The 18516-nt window shown below is 35.1% G+C and overlaps 1 protein-coding gene across 1 annotated transcript in view; it reads left to right on the plus strand.

Annotated features, from left to right (window-relative positions):
• Positions 1-18516, plus strand: part of LOC149781262 (DNA ligase 3-like) — a 116143-nt gene that overhangs the window by 63644 nt on the left and 33983 nt on the right. Inside the window, exons 13-17 of the mRNA XM_089935348.1 lie at positions 407-486; positions 1061-1148; positions 5508-5585; positions 11178-11301; positions 16718-17082. Coding sequence (XP_089791474.1) covers positions 407-486; positions 1061-1148; positions 5508-5585; positions 11178-11301; positions 16718-17082 — 735 coding nt within the window. The remainder of the gene's footprint in view (positions 1-406; positions 487-1060; positions 1149-5507; positions 5586-11177; positions 11302-16717; positions 17083-18516) is intronic.

Here is an 18516-nt window from a genome sequence, read left to right on the forward strand (position 1 = left end):
CAAATATGGCCATCTTGATAGCCATCTTGAAAATCCTTTTACAACTTACTCTTTGAATCTGAAACTTTATGAAAAAGTCAGCTTCACATTGACTGATATGAAGTGGAGATCAGTATGATTGGTTTGCTATTTTATAATGTTTCATATTCACTCCAGCAATGTCAGTAATTGTTTATTATTTTAATTTTATTTTTAGTTATAACCTTTGAAATTTAGCTTGTTTCAAAATAGTGAAAATGCCACATCACCTGAATGATACAACAAGAAATAGGTAATTGTATTGTATAAAGTCAGTGACGTCCTGATATATTATGAACTACTGCAAATCATGTGATGCCATCTCATCTATTGAATAAACATCTCTCACTTGAGTCATTGAATAAATCTGATTATTTTTAATTTACAGAAAGCCAAGTTTGAGAATGCTAATGTTTGCCTCTTCATCTTTGATTGTCTTCATTTAAATGGCGAAAATTTAATGAACAAGTAAGTGAAATCTGGTACATATGAAATTTGGTACAGTTTATGCTAACATATTATAACATCACTCTTAATTTATTTGGAGTACTGATATCATAAAATGCTTAGTCAACATTTTGTTGTGCTTGCATAATCAACTCCCCTCCTATATTAGTGGAAGCACAAGGTAGTGATCAATCTCACCTAGGTGGAAACTCAACGTCGTGATCACTTTAACAGCCATGTACATATTCTTCCATGTGTCCATCCGTCACTGTTTAAGTTTTTTTTACTTTGCTGGATAAAAAGGTAGGCTTGTTTTAGGAAATAAAGGAAAGCTTCCAGATAAGCTTTTTTCAGCACTCATTTGCTAAACAATGCAGCCAGCCTATTTTCCATAGCTTTGATTCCTAGACAGTTATGCATATAAATAAATGTAATCTTCTGTCCTTAAATTCACAATATATATATTTGCAACATATGCAAGTACTTATGTAATATATAATTTGTACTATCTATCAGTTTATATCAATGTATCTAGCAACCTACCTATCTCAATCTTTAGGGAATAATACCATGTACACTTAACATTTTTATATAGGCCTATCCAGGAAAGGAGAAAGGTTTTGCAAGAAAACATGAAAGAGATTAAAAACAGAGTCGTGTTCTCAGAAATGGAACACATTAAGGTAGGTTATGTTCACAAGAAACTATCAGCAAGTTGTGAGTCTAGTTTTATACATTTGATGCTCAATTTATGCCAATTCGATTTACACACCATCCTTGTAACACCATTTACAATAAGGAAATAACTTTCAAATTATGCCACTGCTCATGTTATGCCATTGCTGGCACTGTGCCATGAATCACATGTAGCTCATATACATGTAGTGTAGAACCTGTCTTGAAAGACCACCCTTCTGCCAAAAAAGTATGGTCTCTCAAGACAGGTGGTCATAACACTATATAATCAGTAAATCTGTGCATTGAGAATAGGTCTCTCAAGACAGGTGGTCTCACATAGCAGTGGTCTTTCAAGACAGATTGTACTGATTTTACATTACTTTCAATATATGCCAATTTCAATTTATGCCAGAACCTCAGGAACACATTTAAGGCATAAATCAAGCATCACCTGTATGACTGTTCATGGCATTTAACATTCTTGTTCATTTAGGACTGACCACTTTGTCATGTACACAGTATTTTCTGAATCTTGAAAGTCACAGCTTTTAAGCGTGTCTGTCAGAAGTACAGACTTTTAAATAGGTGATTTTAACATGTGTATTTGATTTGTGTTTAGAATTTTTGTTCTGCTTCTAATTGTAATTGTGTTCACACTCCATTCATTGTATTTCGTTTTCAAATACATTCCCTGACCACATTAAGGTTAGGGATATAAGCCTGCTACCTCCTGAATCCATCTCTGATATAAAGCTAAAATAATTTCTTTTCTAACTGTATTATCTGGGCAGGTCAATGACTATTGTTTATTATTTCCCATTGCGTAAGCAGGTGTTTCTGTTCTTAAGCTTTGCTTCCTTGCAACAATATCATATGAGACACCTACATTGAATCCAAAGCAAAATTTGTATTTAATTCAAACCAACTGTCCTGAATTTTGTATTTATTTTGATTAATATTCATTACTAAAGAGGTGGTAAATATTTTTTGAATTTAGAAATTATTTTGTGAAAATTTTACCCTTTCTCAGATTGGGCAAAATTTTAGATCTCATGATATGACACGCTGTTATTGATGTTGCTGTTCACTTTCATGCACACTGCCTATTGTATGCTCACCCATTTGGTAACGGTGTTGTTTTTGTATGCTCACCCATTTGGTAATGGTGTTGTTTTTTGTATGCTCACCCATTTGGTAATGGTGTTGTTTTTGTATGCTCACCCATTTGGTAACGGTGTTGTTTTTGTATTCTCACCTATTTGGTAATGGTGTTGTTTTTGTATGCTCACCCATTTAGTAATGGTGCTGTTTTTGTATGCTCACCCATTTGGTAATGGTGTTGTTTTTGTATGCTCACCCATTTGGTAACGGTGTTGTTTTTGTATTCTCACCTATTTGGTAATGCTGTTGTTTTTGTATTCTCACCTATTTGGTAATGCTGTTGTTTTTGTATGCTCACCCATTTAGTAATGGTGCTGTTTTTGTATGCTCACCCATTTGGTAATGGTGCTGTTTTTGTATGCTCACCCATTTAGTAACCTCACCCATTTAGTAATGGTGCTGTTTTTGCAACTTATTCGTATGCTGCATCATTTATTCATTTTTGTTGTTTTATCTTGCCTCAAGTTCAAGGCTAAGGAAGACATGCACGAATTGTGTTTTGTGTGTAACTTGCATGTGCATAACTTGTAAACAAAATGTTTGCATACCAAACTTTTGTCTATGATTATAAGTTGTAAATAGACCGTTTATATTGCATTATAATTCAGAACATTCTAGTCTCAGTCTTATTTACAATCAGATTGGTTATTTTCAGTTGGATGATTCACATATAGGTCAGGTGAAAATGTGTATAAATAGGGATTTGATAAACAAATAATTCCTGTTTTAGGACAGTCTAAGGGAATCCGTCTATAATCAGAATTTAAAGTTGCATACAGATTTAATTTGAGAAGAATTATTATTTTTGAAATATTGGAATTACTAAAATGCTCAAGACGTTTACTTTGGTTCAGCTCATTCAGTTTTGGTACTAATACATTTCTTTCGATTTTTGTGAACTCATTAAACGACTGTCTGGATTGCACGAGGAATCAAGCAATTAGAACAATATCCTTGTTAAACATGGAAAGGAAGACTTTCCTAGCTGTCCATGCCCAGTGTCTCATAACATACATACTTGAGAACAAGTACATCAATACTTCAGTTGAAAAAGGTGGAATTCCTTGAGCATATAAGTGTCTTAACAAGGACAATCCAGGGTGCCATGGAAAACAAAAGTGATTTGATAGTGTTGTGATTAGACTTTGCTAATACAATACATATGATTGCATTAACACAAGTTGGTGAACCTGACTTGAGAGAAATATCATGTACCAGAGAAGTTTATTGACATGCTTCAAAGCTACCTTGATAACTTCAAAATGCACTTCACCATATCAGCATTACAGGGATTAGAAGTTGGCATCATAGTCAAATGTATTTTGGTGGTAATGTTTTCAACTTCAATGAATCTTCTTGTGAAGTCAGCAGATAAGATGAGTCAGGGTCCAATTATGTCATCTGGAGGTCAGCAGCATCTTACAAGGGCCGTCATTGACGATATGATAATTAAGTCCATGTCTGTACCAGAAGGATGTTAGAAAATCTTGGAAATCTAAGTGGGCCAGGATGAAATTAAAGTCACATAAGTCAAGAAGTCTGGTCCTGAAAAAAGGAATGATGCAAGAAAGATGCAGATTCAGAATGGAGAGGAAGTGGTACCAACACTGACTGAGTGACCAGTTATGAGCCTTGGCAAGTGTGCTAAGGACTCAAACTTCAAAACATATCAGATCAGAAAAAATGACAAATTAACACGCTTTACAAATTTTAAAAGAAGTATATGAGAGTAATGTAATCATGATTATTTAGCAAAATTTACACGTAGAATAGTTAATGAGTGCTGAATATAATTTAATACATTTTGTACTTGTATTCTGGTTCAAATCCATATGGATTTTGCCCATTGTGACAAGAATTTTTACCAGCTGCAGAAACAGGTTAGCAGTGAAAATGTATCTTGTTCATACATGCTGTAATATAGAGATTACACATTTTACACACCAAAATATGTTTTTTGCCACTTAAAATAGCAATAATTATGCTTATACCTCTCAGGAAGGCTGGCATGTACGAGTACTTTGGCCAGATGATCGTAAGCAGATTATGATATAACAGTGCACTGTTAAGATGGTTTGTCAGTATGAACAAAGGATTTGTTTATATGACAAAAGATAGATTCCAGAGCATTTTATATCCATGTCTGAGGCTTCCTTTCATATGGTGCCTTTGAATTTCTCCACTCCAAATCTGAGACTTTATATCCATGTTTAAGCAGTCAACAATGTTGTCACACAAAATATTAATTGCCAGATGGCATATTTTGTTGCCAGTAAGGAAAAAAATCCTTGCAATTTGCAACATTAACCAAGCACAGTAAACATTTTACATGTTATTTCATACTTTTAAAAAGATAAAAATATTTTTCATGTATGAGAGAAATACATGTATGTGAAATTTCAGTAGCTATGCCACAGTCATCTTATATTAGAAATCATATGTGATTTCTTTCCTAAAATGATAATAAACTTTTTACATGTTATTTTTCATGCTGTTAAGAAATAATAGGCGGGGGGGGGGGTAGTTTAGGAGCCACACCATGATCATGTTATATCTGAATTTGTGTTATAATGGAGCATGCTATAGGAGGGACACACTGTAGTATTTTTATCAGTGCTTAAATTCGTGGATTCAGGAAGGATGTCCACTGCCTCTTAGAGAGGATTATTATGTTTTTGGACATGAAATTTGTGGTTAATGCTGCCATGAAATCAAGAAAAATGTATACGCCATGAAAAATAGAAGAATTTACTGTATTTAGGGGATCTTAGAACAAAAATTGATGCTCAGTGAAAATATAAATTTACAGTACTTGGGGGGGATCTTGCAACAAAAATTGATACTCCATGAAAAATAGTGAACTTACATTATTCAGGGGACCTTACAACAAAAATTTATGCCCCATGAAAAATGGCAAATTTCCAGTACTCATGGTATCTAAACAAGAAAAATTGATTCCTCATGAAAAACGGTGAATTTGCATTACTCATGGTACCTTAACGACAAAAATTGATTCCCAATGAAAAATGTTGACTTGCATTATGTGGGGGGGGACCTTACTACAAATGTTGATGTTCCATGAAAAATAGTGACTTACATTATTCAGGGGATTGTACAGGGGCTGTTACAACAAAAGTTGATACTCCATGAAAAATGGTGAACTGATGGTACTCATAGGATGTTACAATAATTTTTTATTACAGAATAAAGAACAGCTTGAAGACATGATGACACGTGTGTTCAAGGAAGGACTGGAGGGTCTTGTGCTTAAAGATATCAATGTACGTATGTAAATCCCTCCATTCGTGTAACAATTTAGGAAACCATCCCATTTTGATGTCTCACCAGCATTGGGAAATATTTTGAGATTTTAAGCATGGCTTGGGTTTAAGTACTGCATTGCAATGACTTTGGCCTTCAAGTGGGTATCCATCTATGCCTGAATGTTAAGGCCTTTTTCTGTGCTTTAATTTCAGTTCCATTATATCCCACCCATGTTGGGCTGGGATTGCTATAACATCAGTACAAGTTTGTCCTATGCTTGCTAAATGAATGCCCACAGTGAAGTTTTGGGGTAGGTCAAAGTCAGTTTCTTACCTATTTTAGAGTTTTGAGTCCAAGTTCAACTTTTATGCTTAGGCAGCCTTGTGACTAAAGAATTTTATATAGTGATGCCATATTTTTTGGGTGTCACTATGGCACTGTGCTGAGAGCAGTTGCGCTACAGATTTGGTGCCCATCCCAGTTGAATTCCTGTTTTGTCTGAGCTGAGCAGCTGAGTTTGTGTTCTAAAGATGCATTTTGATTGGACAAACACCAAGGCTTTTCCCAGAAAACCCATATTTTAGCCAGTAATATTTGGCTACAAAAGCAAATGGAGAATGTGTTGAAGCGATCCTCATCAATGTATTATCAAAAGTTTTTGTACAGGTATGCAGGTGAGTGGCTTGTTCTGGAATATAATAGAAATGACAATTGTCCCATTTTTCTAAATAGTGTGGCAGAAAATGGTAAGTATCAGGCACAGCAGTATATATGAATGTAGACGGTATGTAATTGGGTCAAAAATACATGTAGCTAGTCAAGGTGGTACAACAAATGCCAATATATACTTTTGTTTTCCCAAACCTGGACAAAAGAGATGAAGTGACCTAATTTTTATGTTTTACAGTCCTATGTTTGTGCATTTGGACTGCCTTTAATAGAATCAAAAAATATTTTGACACTAGGTAAACTACCCCATACTACTGAAAACTGCCTCAAACTACTGAAAACTACCCCAAATTGCCCAAACTACTGAAAATTACCCCTAATTGCCCCAAACTACTAAAAACTTGAACTTCTACCGAGGTTTGTTTTTATAGGTTTTATCTTGAAGATGATACAGTTCTCAGCTTTAGTTTGAGACTCTCAGTCAAACTTTACTTTTGGGAACTAAAGTAATATGTGAATAGGTGAAACCAAATGCCATGCTTACCTTGTAAAGTGAATGACTGCCGTCAGCTACCTCAGCGCAGCAGACCCTTGTCTCTGATTGGCTGATCACTAATCCAACTTAGTGTGCGTGTCCACTGACCTGACCTTGAACTGACCCATATCATGGGTCCTGGTTGGACTCCATTCTTTTGTAAACATCATTTAATTACATTAAAGACCTATTTAAGCATGGTATTTGGTTTCACCTATTCACATATTATTCTTGCATCACAGACTCAATTACAACTCCACTCTAGATATAATGTGACTTTAGTCTTGGTATCACCATAACATGGTTTGCAGGCATGGACCCCAGAATAGTCATACCTTGGCACGGGTTCTTGCAGTAGTATCCATTTCTGATGATTCACTGTTGTATAATTCTTAGTATGGCAATCGTTCATTTCATATACATAATTGCTTATATTGATTGTGATTTTCATGCTTATTTTAACAGAACTGCGGGTACTTCTTGTCCATATCTATCCATTCCTTGGGGCTCTCTGCTGCATACTACTGCAGTTCCATTACTTGGCATGCAGCATCGTTTGGGCTTTCTGTCCCCAAATCCACTTGACTTACAGACATAACAAGTTGTGGCAACTCTGCCTCAATACAGCGGCAATTCTGCCTTAACAGTTATGTCAGTCAGTCATACTGGCGAGTCCGCCTCAAAACATCGGCAATTCTGCCCGGACATCAGTCATACTGGCAATTCTGCCTCATAGATAGGGCATGTTGGCCATTTGGCCCTGACATCAGTCAGACTGGTGATTCCGCCTCATAGTTACTGCATGCTTCTCTACCATCTTACCACTACTAACCTTATGCAGCGAAGGGTGAGACCCAAGGAATGCCAGAGATGTATAATATGTACTGTTTTATAATGCGAAATAGTTGATTAAAGAGTTGACACTACCTCTCTATTAGTTCTTCGTATGCTTAATATCATAAATGCAGTTCACCTATCTGTCAGTCCAGCTAGAGGTGCATATGGTCCACCTGTCCACCATTCCATTTATTTTATATTGTGTAAACTCTAGCTTTCCATGTGTCATGATCTCCAGGCAGAGTTTGGCTTCATCAGTATTAAAATTAATTTTGATATTGATATTCATATAGTCATCAAAGTTTAAACAGAAATAAGTAAGGCTTTCATTTTTCATTGTTTCTTGATATTGGTATACTTCACTGACTTCCTATACCTGATTATATATAAAAAATAGGTCGATATGACCTTTTTGTTGAGTTTATGCAAATCAGATACATTAGGGTATCATCATTTCTCTATGGACAGTTGAGATACATTAGGTTTTTATTGTTGCCCTATGTTCATGAGAGATGCATTAGGTTTGTATTTTAGTTCTGTGTTCATGAGAGATACGTGTTTTCATCATTGTTCTGTGTTCATGAGAGATACATTAGGGGTTGCATCATTGTTCTGTGTTCATGAGACATACAGTACATTTCATCATTGTTCTATGTTCATCAGAGATACATTTAGGTTTTTACCATTGTTCTGTCTTCATGAGAGATACATTAGGGTTTCATCATTGTTCTGTGTTCATGAGAGATACAGTACATTTCATAAATGTTCTGTGTTCATGAGAGATACATTTTGGTTTTTACCATTGTTTTGTCTTCATGAGAGATACATTTGGGTTTTTACCATTGTTTTGTCTTCATGAGAGATACATTAGGTTTGCATCATTGTTCTGTGTTAATGAGGGATACAGTGCATTTCATCATTGTTCTGTGCTCATGAGAGATACAGTACATTTCATCATTGTTCTTTCATGAGAGATACAGTACATTCCATCATTATGTTGTGTTCATGAGAGATACATTAGGGTTTTATCATTGTGTTGTGTTCATGAGAGATACATTAGGGTTTTATCATTGTTCTGTGTTCATGATAGATGCATTAGGTTTTCATCATTGTTCTGTGTTCATGAGAAATACAGTACATTTCATCATTGTGTTGTCTTCATGAGAGATACATTAGGGTTTTATCATTGTTCTGTGTTCATGTGAGATACATTAGGGTTTCATCATTGTTCTGTGTTTGTGAGAGATACCTTAGGTTTTTATCATTGTTCTGTGTTCTTGAGAGATACATTAGGTTTTTATCATTGTTCTGTGTTCATGAGAGATACAGTAGGGTTTCATCATTGTTCTGTGTTCATGCGAGATACAGTACATTTCATCATTGTTCCGTGTTCATGAGAGATACATTAGGGTTTTATCATTGTGTTGTGTTCATGAGAGATACATTAGGGTTTTATCATTGCCCTGTGTTCATGAGAGATAAGTACATTTCATCATTGTGTTGTGTTCGTGAGAGATCCATTAGGGTTTTATCATTGTGTTGTGTTCATGAGAGATACATTATGGTTAATCATTATTCTATGTTCATGAGAGATACATTAGGGTTTCATTATTGGTCTGTGTTCATGAGAGATACATGAGGTTTTATCATTATTCTATGTTCAGGAGACATACATTAGGCTTATATCATTGGTCTGTGTTCATGAGAGAGACATTAGGGTTTCATGATTGTACAGGTGAGTCCCATGTTATATAGAACATGCCTTGCACATGAGCTTTTATTTTATCCTTAAGCCAACATGTGTTGGTAAGGTTTGTCTCATTTTTGTCATTCCCACTTTGACAAGCTTAACAGGGTGATCACTTTGGCATCCGAATGCATGTCTGTAAACGTATACACCTACATTTCCATGCATCTGTCTGCATATTTTCAGCATGAATTAAGGACAGAGTGTTTTAGATTAAGCTCAGTGTTAAAGTTTTGCATTTTCTAGCTAGATAAAACACAGACTTTTAAAAAATTGTTTCTTTTGGATGTGGAAGCTTCTGTAAATTGCTTCCAGTAGCATAAATAATCTTACTGTCTATTTTGCTATACAAGGAATTTAATACCAGCAATTACATACGCTGTCGCTATTGCATAGCTAACCTATTTTTTTACCAAAAACTAACCATCTGTTTGATGTGAGTGCATCCTCCAGAGAGTGGAGAAAATGTCAGAAAGACCTTCTGCACTCCGCTCTCTTATTTGGCACACCACTCTATATTCATGGTTATACGTAGAAGATTATCTTTTCCACAGATGCCATACTAGGTAGACATCTGCCAAAACTGTCACCAGAGAAATTACATCTGCAGCAACATTTGTAAACAGACAGTAGTCTTCTTCTGCAGTTTTTAATTAGTCTCGTTGTTTCAACTGTCTGTTCTTTTCTCTAAGAAAACTGTCATAGCCTTACCCCCTTAGAACTTAGTTCTTTTTAGCACTTCAGAGGCTACCTTATGTTCCATCATTACATCTGCAGCAACATTTGCAAACAGACAGCAGTCTTCTTCTGCAGTTTTTAATTAGTCTCGTTACAACTGTCTGTTCCTTTTTCTAAGAAAACTGTATTATAGCCTTACCCCCTTAGAACTTGGTTCTTTTTAGTGTTTCAGAGGCTACCTTATGTTACATCATTTCATTGGACACATGTTCCTTTCATATCTACAAATCGCTGTGGTACAGGTAAGTTCTTGTGTTCTAAGGAAAATAACAACAGGCCCTGCCTGACATTGAGGACACCATTTTCCTTGCATATATAAAACACTGTGGTATTTGTAAGTCCTTGTGTTAAAGGAAAAAAACACCTGCTTGACATTGCAGACATGTTTCCTTGATCTACAAGGGTCCAGAGGGAATTGAAGTGCATTGAAGAATACTGTGAATTCACTTTTTCACAGCGCACCAGAGGGGAATGAAGTACATTGAAGAATATTTTGAATTAAATTTGTATGGGGTACTGAAGGGGAATGACGTGCATTTTATTTTATGTGGTGCCAAAATGTAATGAAATGCTTTGAAGAGTATGTAAAATCACTTTTTTTTCATGAGGCATCAGTTTTCATGGATTTCATTGCCATAAAAAAATTAACAAACACAATAATGTGAAGCCCCCTTGCCAGGGCCCCGAGTCGCCTAAAGTGCTCCCCATTATGGATCCCTACTATCTCACCCCTGTCTGCGTGGGTTTGATTCTCGAACTCAGCCAATGTGGGTATGTGAGAAAACTTGTGAGTAGCTTCTTGTGGGTAGGTGGTTCTTTCTTGGGTTTTCCGGAGTTCTTCCTCCACCATTTATACTACTGCTGTGTATAGCCTTACTTGTGCTGAAAAATGGCGTTAAATTCTACAACAGAGAAAACAACCCTCTTCCCTATTATTGGCATATCCACAAATGAAGGCTTCAACCAAAAATGTCACTTCTTGTGAAACCACACAAATTGATGCCCACCAAATCAAAATAACTGTACAGTAAATACCACCAAATAAATGACCAGTAAATGACCACCGCTGCTTTCAATCTTCAGGGCATTTACGAGCCAGGGAAGCGTCATTGGCTCAAAGTTAAGAAGGATTACCTAAATGAGGGAAGCATGGCTGATTCAGCAGATTTGATTGTACTTGGCGCATATTACGGCACAGGAAATAAAGGTTAGTCTAACTTACTGTGGTAAGTATGAGTTTTACACGTGTACTTCACAAATTGTAGCTTTTGCATACCATTTCTACCCTGAGTTAATCAGACAACTTATATTTTTGGATAGTCATGGTCAGTAATTTTGTTCTTAATCCTTATTTCTCATCACTCTAAATAAGATGACCTACACATTGCATGAAAAAAACAGAAAGGTAAATTAAATTAATAAAACACCCAGTATTTGAAAAATGATGACCATGACAACATGTGCTGCCGATGCAAGACTCAAGACTTGTACTTATGATTATCATCCTTAGTTTTATGGGTAAATCTTGTTGAAAACTATCTGAAAAATTAAATTTCTCTGAATTTGAAATCATGTATAGTTATTATTTTCAAGTTAACATCAAGTTCTCTTTTTAAATTAATAGTTTTCATGAAGATATATCACAGCATTCACTTGAAAGAAAGAATTAGTCGGTCAGATGTTTAAACTGTAATATCATTTCATTAAATGTGAAAAATCATTTGATTCCATTCAGTGTAAGGTGTATCCATGGTTTGTGCAACCATGAATTTAATGGGTTTTCCTGAAAATTCCTCAAGTTTTGAAAGAGATGGTTTTTTCTTTCAATAATCCTTGAATTTGTTGAAAAACTTGAATTTTACAAGCACTTGAAGTATTACATAACATTAAGTTATACCACTATTTAAACTCAAAATATTGGTTATTCAAATCTTTATGTCTTTTCAAGATGAATCAGTTAAATGGGATAAAATTAGGTGGATCAAATTAGAAATAATATGGGTAGTTACCATATGGGCTATTATCCCTTCACTGTATTGGACTATGCATTAATTAGTTATATGCTTCTACCTAATTATGAAGTGGTAAACAAACTAACATATGGAGAAAGTGTAATTTTTGTGTTAAAAAAGTACTTGAAAACTTTTGGACGTCTTCAAAAACCTTTTGAAAATTCCTTGAAAAACATATCTCTGGGGCTGCATGAATCTTGGTGGTACAACATTTCAGTTTAAATGGGTCAATCCCATTTAAGTTAATGCCTATCCTAATTGTAAATTACCACGTACCTTTTCATTTAATAGAGTTAATTTGTCAAATCACTTTAATTAGTTGAGATAATATGCTTCCTATTTATTAATTTACTATAGGTAAATGATGTTATTCTTAAACATATATCATTAAAAGTTATTTTTTTCATTCAATCATTAGAGATAGAGCGAACTTCAGACTATGATTGCTTAGAACATGATTAAAGTTATTCATGCTGTGTTCATCATTCAGATGACCACATGAAATTATATTGTAATAATAAAAAGACTGCAGCAGTGCTCACACCTTTTGTTGACACCACGTACTACTTTATTAATGGTTCATTGCAAGGCAAACATTGATTGGCTCACTGTTCTTTGGTATAAAAATAGACAGTGCTTCAAACTTTGTCATACAGATGAAGATCAAATAAAGAGATTCATATTTCTTGAATTTGCTTTGCATGAGGGTTTCAGTAGTCTCTTTTCAGTCTACCAATTTCTGCATGAAGGCTTCAGTAGTCTCTTTTCAGTCTACCAATTTCTGCATGAAGGCTTCAGTAGTCTCTTTTCAGTCATCCAATTTCTGCATGAAGGCTTCAGTAGTCTCTTTTCAGTCTACCAATTTTTGCATGAAGGCTTCAGTAGTCTCTTTTCAGTCTACCAGTTTCTGCATGAAGGCTTCAGGAGTCTCTTTTTAATCTACCTGTACAGTTGAAACAGTTCAGATTTTACTGAGATGATCTTGTGTGGCAGTTCAGGCAGTATTTCACTAACATTGACACCCAACAGTTCAGAACAGCAATTCATACATAGACAAGAAAGATTTTCTCATGTCTATATTATAAAATCATTACTCAACCCACTCCAAGAACAGAAGTTGATGATCTTGCCTCACTACAATCTAACCCTGATTTTTAGAAAGTTTTTTGTTGTCTTTGTCCCATGGATTTTGTCCATTTCAGTAAGATAACTTTTTCTTGCCACAGAAAACAAAGTTAAATTAAGTAGGTATTTTACTGATTAAAAAAGTTTTCATCTTTGTTCATCTGTGAGTATTTATTTGTAAGACAAGTCATGAAACATAGTGCATCTGATTTTAAGTTCTTGCTATATTCTGTGGAGGGGGCATACGGCATTATCCATTGTTACAGTAGTACTCATGTCTGTCTCTCTTTATCTGTCTCATATCGATCTGTCCATCCATTTGGGGGATGGTGGCCAAGTGGTCTAAGATGCTGGCCTTTACAGAGCACACACATCTCATCTGTGTCCATTCAAGTTCGAGTAATGACTCAGCCAACACGGGTATGAGAGAAAGCTTGCCAGAAGCTTCTCATGGATCTGTGGTTCTTTCCAGGTTCTTCCTCCACCAAATTTTCTGGCCACAATATATAGTCTATCATGTGCTGTGAAAAATGACATTAAGTCCACAATACACAAACACTGTCCATGCATTCATGCCATCTGTACCTATGTTGCCTATATGTACTTGTATTGTAGACACAGATGCCAACCATATTAATTATGGAAAAATCATTACAATTTTTTAACTCAGTTACATCAATGTGAGTACTGCTGTCTGATTCCAGTATTCCAGTCCGGAATAGTGTTATGTAGGCATATGTAGATCAAGGAAACTCCTGTAATTTCTGAAAAATAATTCTTTTATGAAGCTGTACTGTAGTACTTATATTACAAAATCATGTCAGGACTGCACCCTGGGACATATATTAACCTGTGACCAGACATATGGTTCACTCTTAATTTGTAACAGGTAATAATGGAACAAAATGAACTCATTTTCGGAATCAACCTTAACCAGGGCCACAAAATCATATCAGTGGTGATCTACCATTTTCTTGTCACAAGCACCAAAATGATCCCAGATTTGATTGAGAAAGTTCAGTAAAGATACAGTAACAAATGCATTTGATGAGATTACACAAAACGTATGATAAATAAATTCTGAACAGATATGAAAGGCATCAATATTAGATTGACATCGTGATTTTGCAGTCTTTTTTGTTGGACTTTATTTTGTTTGTTACTTGATGGGAAATATGACTATAGAAAGCATGCTTTGACCTTACACTGCTTTAAATCTGTATGGGTTAATGCTTCGACTAAATTAATTAAAATGTTAAGTAGTTCCATTTTTATTGACCACAAAATCTTATGGGATGGCCTCCTGACCACTGTCAATCTGTCCATTAACACAGGTCACTGTGACTCCTAAATAATACTTACACATTCACATCCCATGATCTGATTGGTCCTAAATGAAATAGTGCCACATGGATATTCATTTTGGCTGCCACAGTGACCATGATGGTAATATCAACTTTTTCCCTTCATAAATGTCTAGTTGCTACAAATTGAACACTACTCTTCTAATGTTTATTTTGGTGGTCTTGAAAATATTGTTATTGGTCTTTTTGGTTCTCGACCTAAATGGAAAGTACTATTGACACCAGAAGAATTTAATGTCTGGATAGTACTAACTGAAAAGGATTTATTGCATAGTATTGCCACCATGGTAGCCATCCTGAAAATCGTCGGAATGGATGATCATATTGACATGAGACCATTACTGAAATTATGTATGTACTATTATTATAGCATCTCAGCAGAATAACCGACATATGGTGCCAATTAGCAGTATAGTTCTGAAAACATAAAATGCACCAAAAAGACTGATGGTTAGTTCGTAAATAATGAAATAGTGACAATCATACATCAACTATGATTAACTTAGTGGTTATCTTGAAAATCTTCATGTTACTCTGAAATATTAGAAATGGTTTCAATGTTCAACAGTTAAATAGAAGAAACAGTCACATCTGTGGTTATTCAAAATTCTTGTCAGCATCAGCCCTTTGAGGAACTCTTTTTGCATTCAAATTCTGGCTTTATTTGTGTGTGGGCATTCCTGTTAGGATTGGTTTTGGTTGGCATATCCGCACACATTTTTCCACTTGGTAATATTTAAAGGGCTTCTTGAGATCAAACGTGATTTGGAACGTGTCATGTTGAAATGATTTAAGTCAAGTTTGATTTTTTACTATTTTAGCTTTATTGGTCATAGAGCTTATGTGTTGGCCTTTTGTCCATCCATGAATCCATTAGTATATATTTGTTATTGCTACATTTCCTAAATTTAAAACAACTTGTAGAATTATCATGAGACTTTACAGAGGCATTCATCTCATGTAAATGTTGGTCCTAAATGAGAATGGTGCTGCACCACAGTGTTCATCTTTAAAGTTATCACCATTCCTTCAGAATGGATCAATATATCTTCAAGGGGTTTTCTCTGATAGACTTCTTATGAAGACTAGTTAATCCTAAATCAGACTAGATTTAATCTGATTTAAAATATGGTGCCAATGCAGCCATCTTGAAAATCTTTTTATCCCTATTCCTCCTGTATAGATGGCTATATCTAGATTATGTATTCACTTGGAGACTTGTTATGATGTTTAGTTGGTCCTAAATGAAAATGGTTCCATTATGACTTCCAGTATGGCCACTACAATGGCCATCTTGATATTTGTTATTGCTGCTCCTCTTAGATGGTCTTTTTGGCATTGAGGTTCTCACCAAAATACTTGTGAAGTCTAGTTGATCATAAATGAAAATGGTGCCAATGTTACATCCAGTATGGCCACCACAGTAGCTAATTTAAATGTCTGTTTTTTGGTTAAAATATATCAGATATCACTCGGCAGTTAAATAATGAAAGAAATGGTCTTATCCTGAGTTCCTGGAAAAAGTTTGGTCAGTAGAACATCAGTCTGTTTGAGGAACTCTTGTTCTGTAAGCATGTGATTGAATTATTAGAATTATGGCCCCCTCTTTTCCCTTGCATCATGAATTTCTTTTATATTTATAACCTTCTATGGTCTTGATGGATTTAGACCAAATTTAATAAGAGCTTTAAAATAAGGAGACCTAGGTAAAGTTTAATATTTACCAGAGATTGTCAGAATTTGAGTTATGGCCCTTTGCTTTAGAAATTGGCCCTAGCATAAGAAATTCAAGTGGCCAAGTGGCCTTAAACACTCACCGTTATGGATCACTGTCATCTCACCTCTGTTTGTATGGGTTTGAATCTTGGTGCCAATGTTACATCCAGTATTTACCAGAGATTGTCAGAATTTGAGTTATGGCCCTTTGCTTTAGAAATTGGCCCTAGCATAAGAAATTCAAGTGGCCAAGTGGCCTTAAGCACTCGCCGTTATGGATCACTGTCATCTCACCTCTGTCTGCATGGGTTTGAGTCTTGGGCAAGAAACATAGGAAAAGGTGTTGATAATGGTTTCATGTTTTTCTGACCAGTTTCATTGTTTGTTCCTATTGGTATCATTGTAGGTGGAATTATGTCTGTGTTTCTGTGTGGGGTATATGATCCTGACAGCAGACAATTTTGCACTGTGACAAAAGTTGGAAATGGCCTGGATGACAAAACTCTTGAAGATCTGCAAACCAGTCTTGATATGGTTAAAATCAGCAAAAATATGAGCAAAGTACCACCATGGTTGGATGTGAAGAAGAACGTTGTACCAGACTTTGTCGTGAAAGACCCCAAGAAAGCCCCAGTATGGGAGATTGTGGGGGCTGAGTTTTCTAAAGCTGAAATTCACTCAGCAGATGGAATTTCTATTCGATTCCCAAGAGTGACCAAGTTTAGGGAAGATAAAACCTGGAAGGAGGCCACAGATTTACCACGATTACAGGTAAGTAAATGACAATTAGAATCGTAATATTTTTTCACATGTTCATACTTACTGTGTTCACTAATTTACAAATTGCGACTGTATAGCAGTCAAGCATAAAGTTACAAATTTATGTTATACATGAATTAAAACGTACATATTAATTGTATTCATGAATTAGCCTGTCTAGATAAAGGTTGTTTTTTTTTGTTCATTCTCAGGAGAGTTAAAAGCATTGTTAGTAAAAACTTTGAAAATGTCATACAGATGAACATGTACATGCTACACAATTGTTTGTGTGGATAGCATTTGGATGGTTCATTGTAAACAACCAGCACATAATCTTATGTGATATGTTTAAGTATGCCAAGTATTTGATTACTTACTCATAATTTTGTCTATCTAGTATGATAGTTTTGGTTAGTAGCTGCCAAGTCACATTGGCATTAAATGTAATAAAAGGGCAGATATATGAGCTAAAATGTTCTGCCATTTTCTGTTTGTGAATTGAAGATTCCATCTAGTGACTACAAATATTTTGGCATGTTCTATATACATGGTAAACTCAAACCTCACAATAAAGAGTGTCATCACTCACATGCAGAGTTGAGGTGCTAATATATCAATCATTGTTTGAGCACACACACCTGATCAGTATACATAATATATCAATCATTGTTCGAGCACACACACCTGATCATTGTACATAATGTATCAATCATTGTTGGAGTACACACACCTGATCATTGTACATAATGTATCAATTATTGTTCGAGCACACACACCTGATCATTGTACATAATGTATCAATCATTGTTTGAGCACACACACCTGATCATTGTACATAATGTATCATTGTTCGAGCACACACACCTGATCATTGTACACATTTTGAATGGTGATCCTTGATCAGATTTCATATGATGCCCGTCTCCATTGACAGTCGGATACATTCCTGTCACAGGTATCAACTTACACTTTTGTGAAACAGAATTTATTAATGTAATTTGGAACTGTGTTGATGTACAGATAAGAAAATTGTGGACTGATTAAGGGAATGTGGTTTGTATAACAAGTTTTGACCCATAATTTTAAGAAATTATATTTTTACCTTTAGTTTATTTTATATACCTTTTAAAAATTTAACACATTTACCTTTTATGTGGTAATAGTACACATTATTTTTTATTTAGAAGATTTTGTTTCCAGAATTATTTTTAGTCACCATTTTGTATTCAGTATTTTATTGACATGCGATTAAACCCTATACATTCTCATGTATGTTTAGTTTGTATTGTTTGTTGGCATTTTTCTCCATGATTCTACGTTATGTATAATTGTAGTTTGTAAATGACCTTGGTCTGTTGTTTGTTGGCATTTTTCTCCATGATTCTACGTTATGTATAATTGTATTTTGTAAATGACCATGGTCCGTTGTTTGTTGACATTTTCTCC

Source organism: Sinohyriopsis cumingii, chromosome 15 (assembly GCF_028554795.1).
Source record: "Sinohyriopsis cumingii isolate HCF-2022 chromosome 15, ASM2855479v2, whole genome shotgun sequence".
NCBI classification, from domain to species: Eukaryota; Metazoa; Mollusca; class Bivalvia; order Unionida; family Unionidae; genus Sinohyriopsis; species Sinohyriopsis cumingii.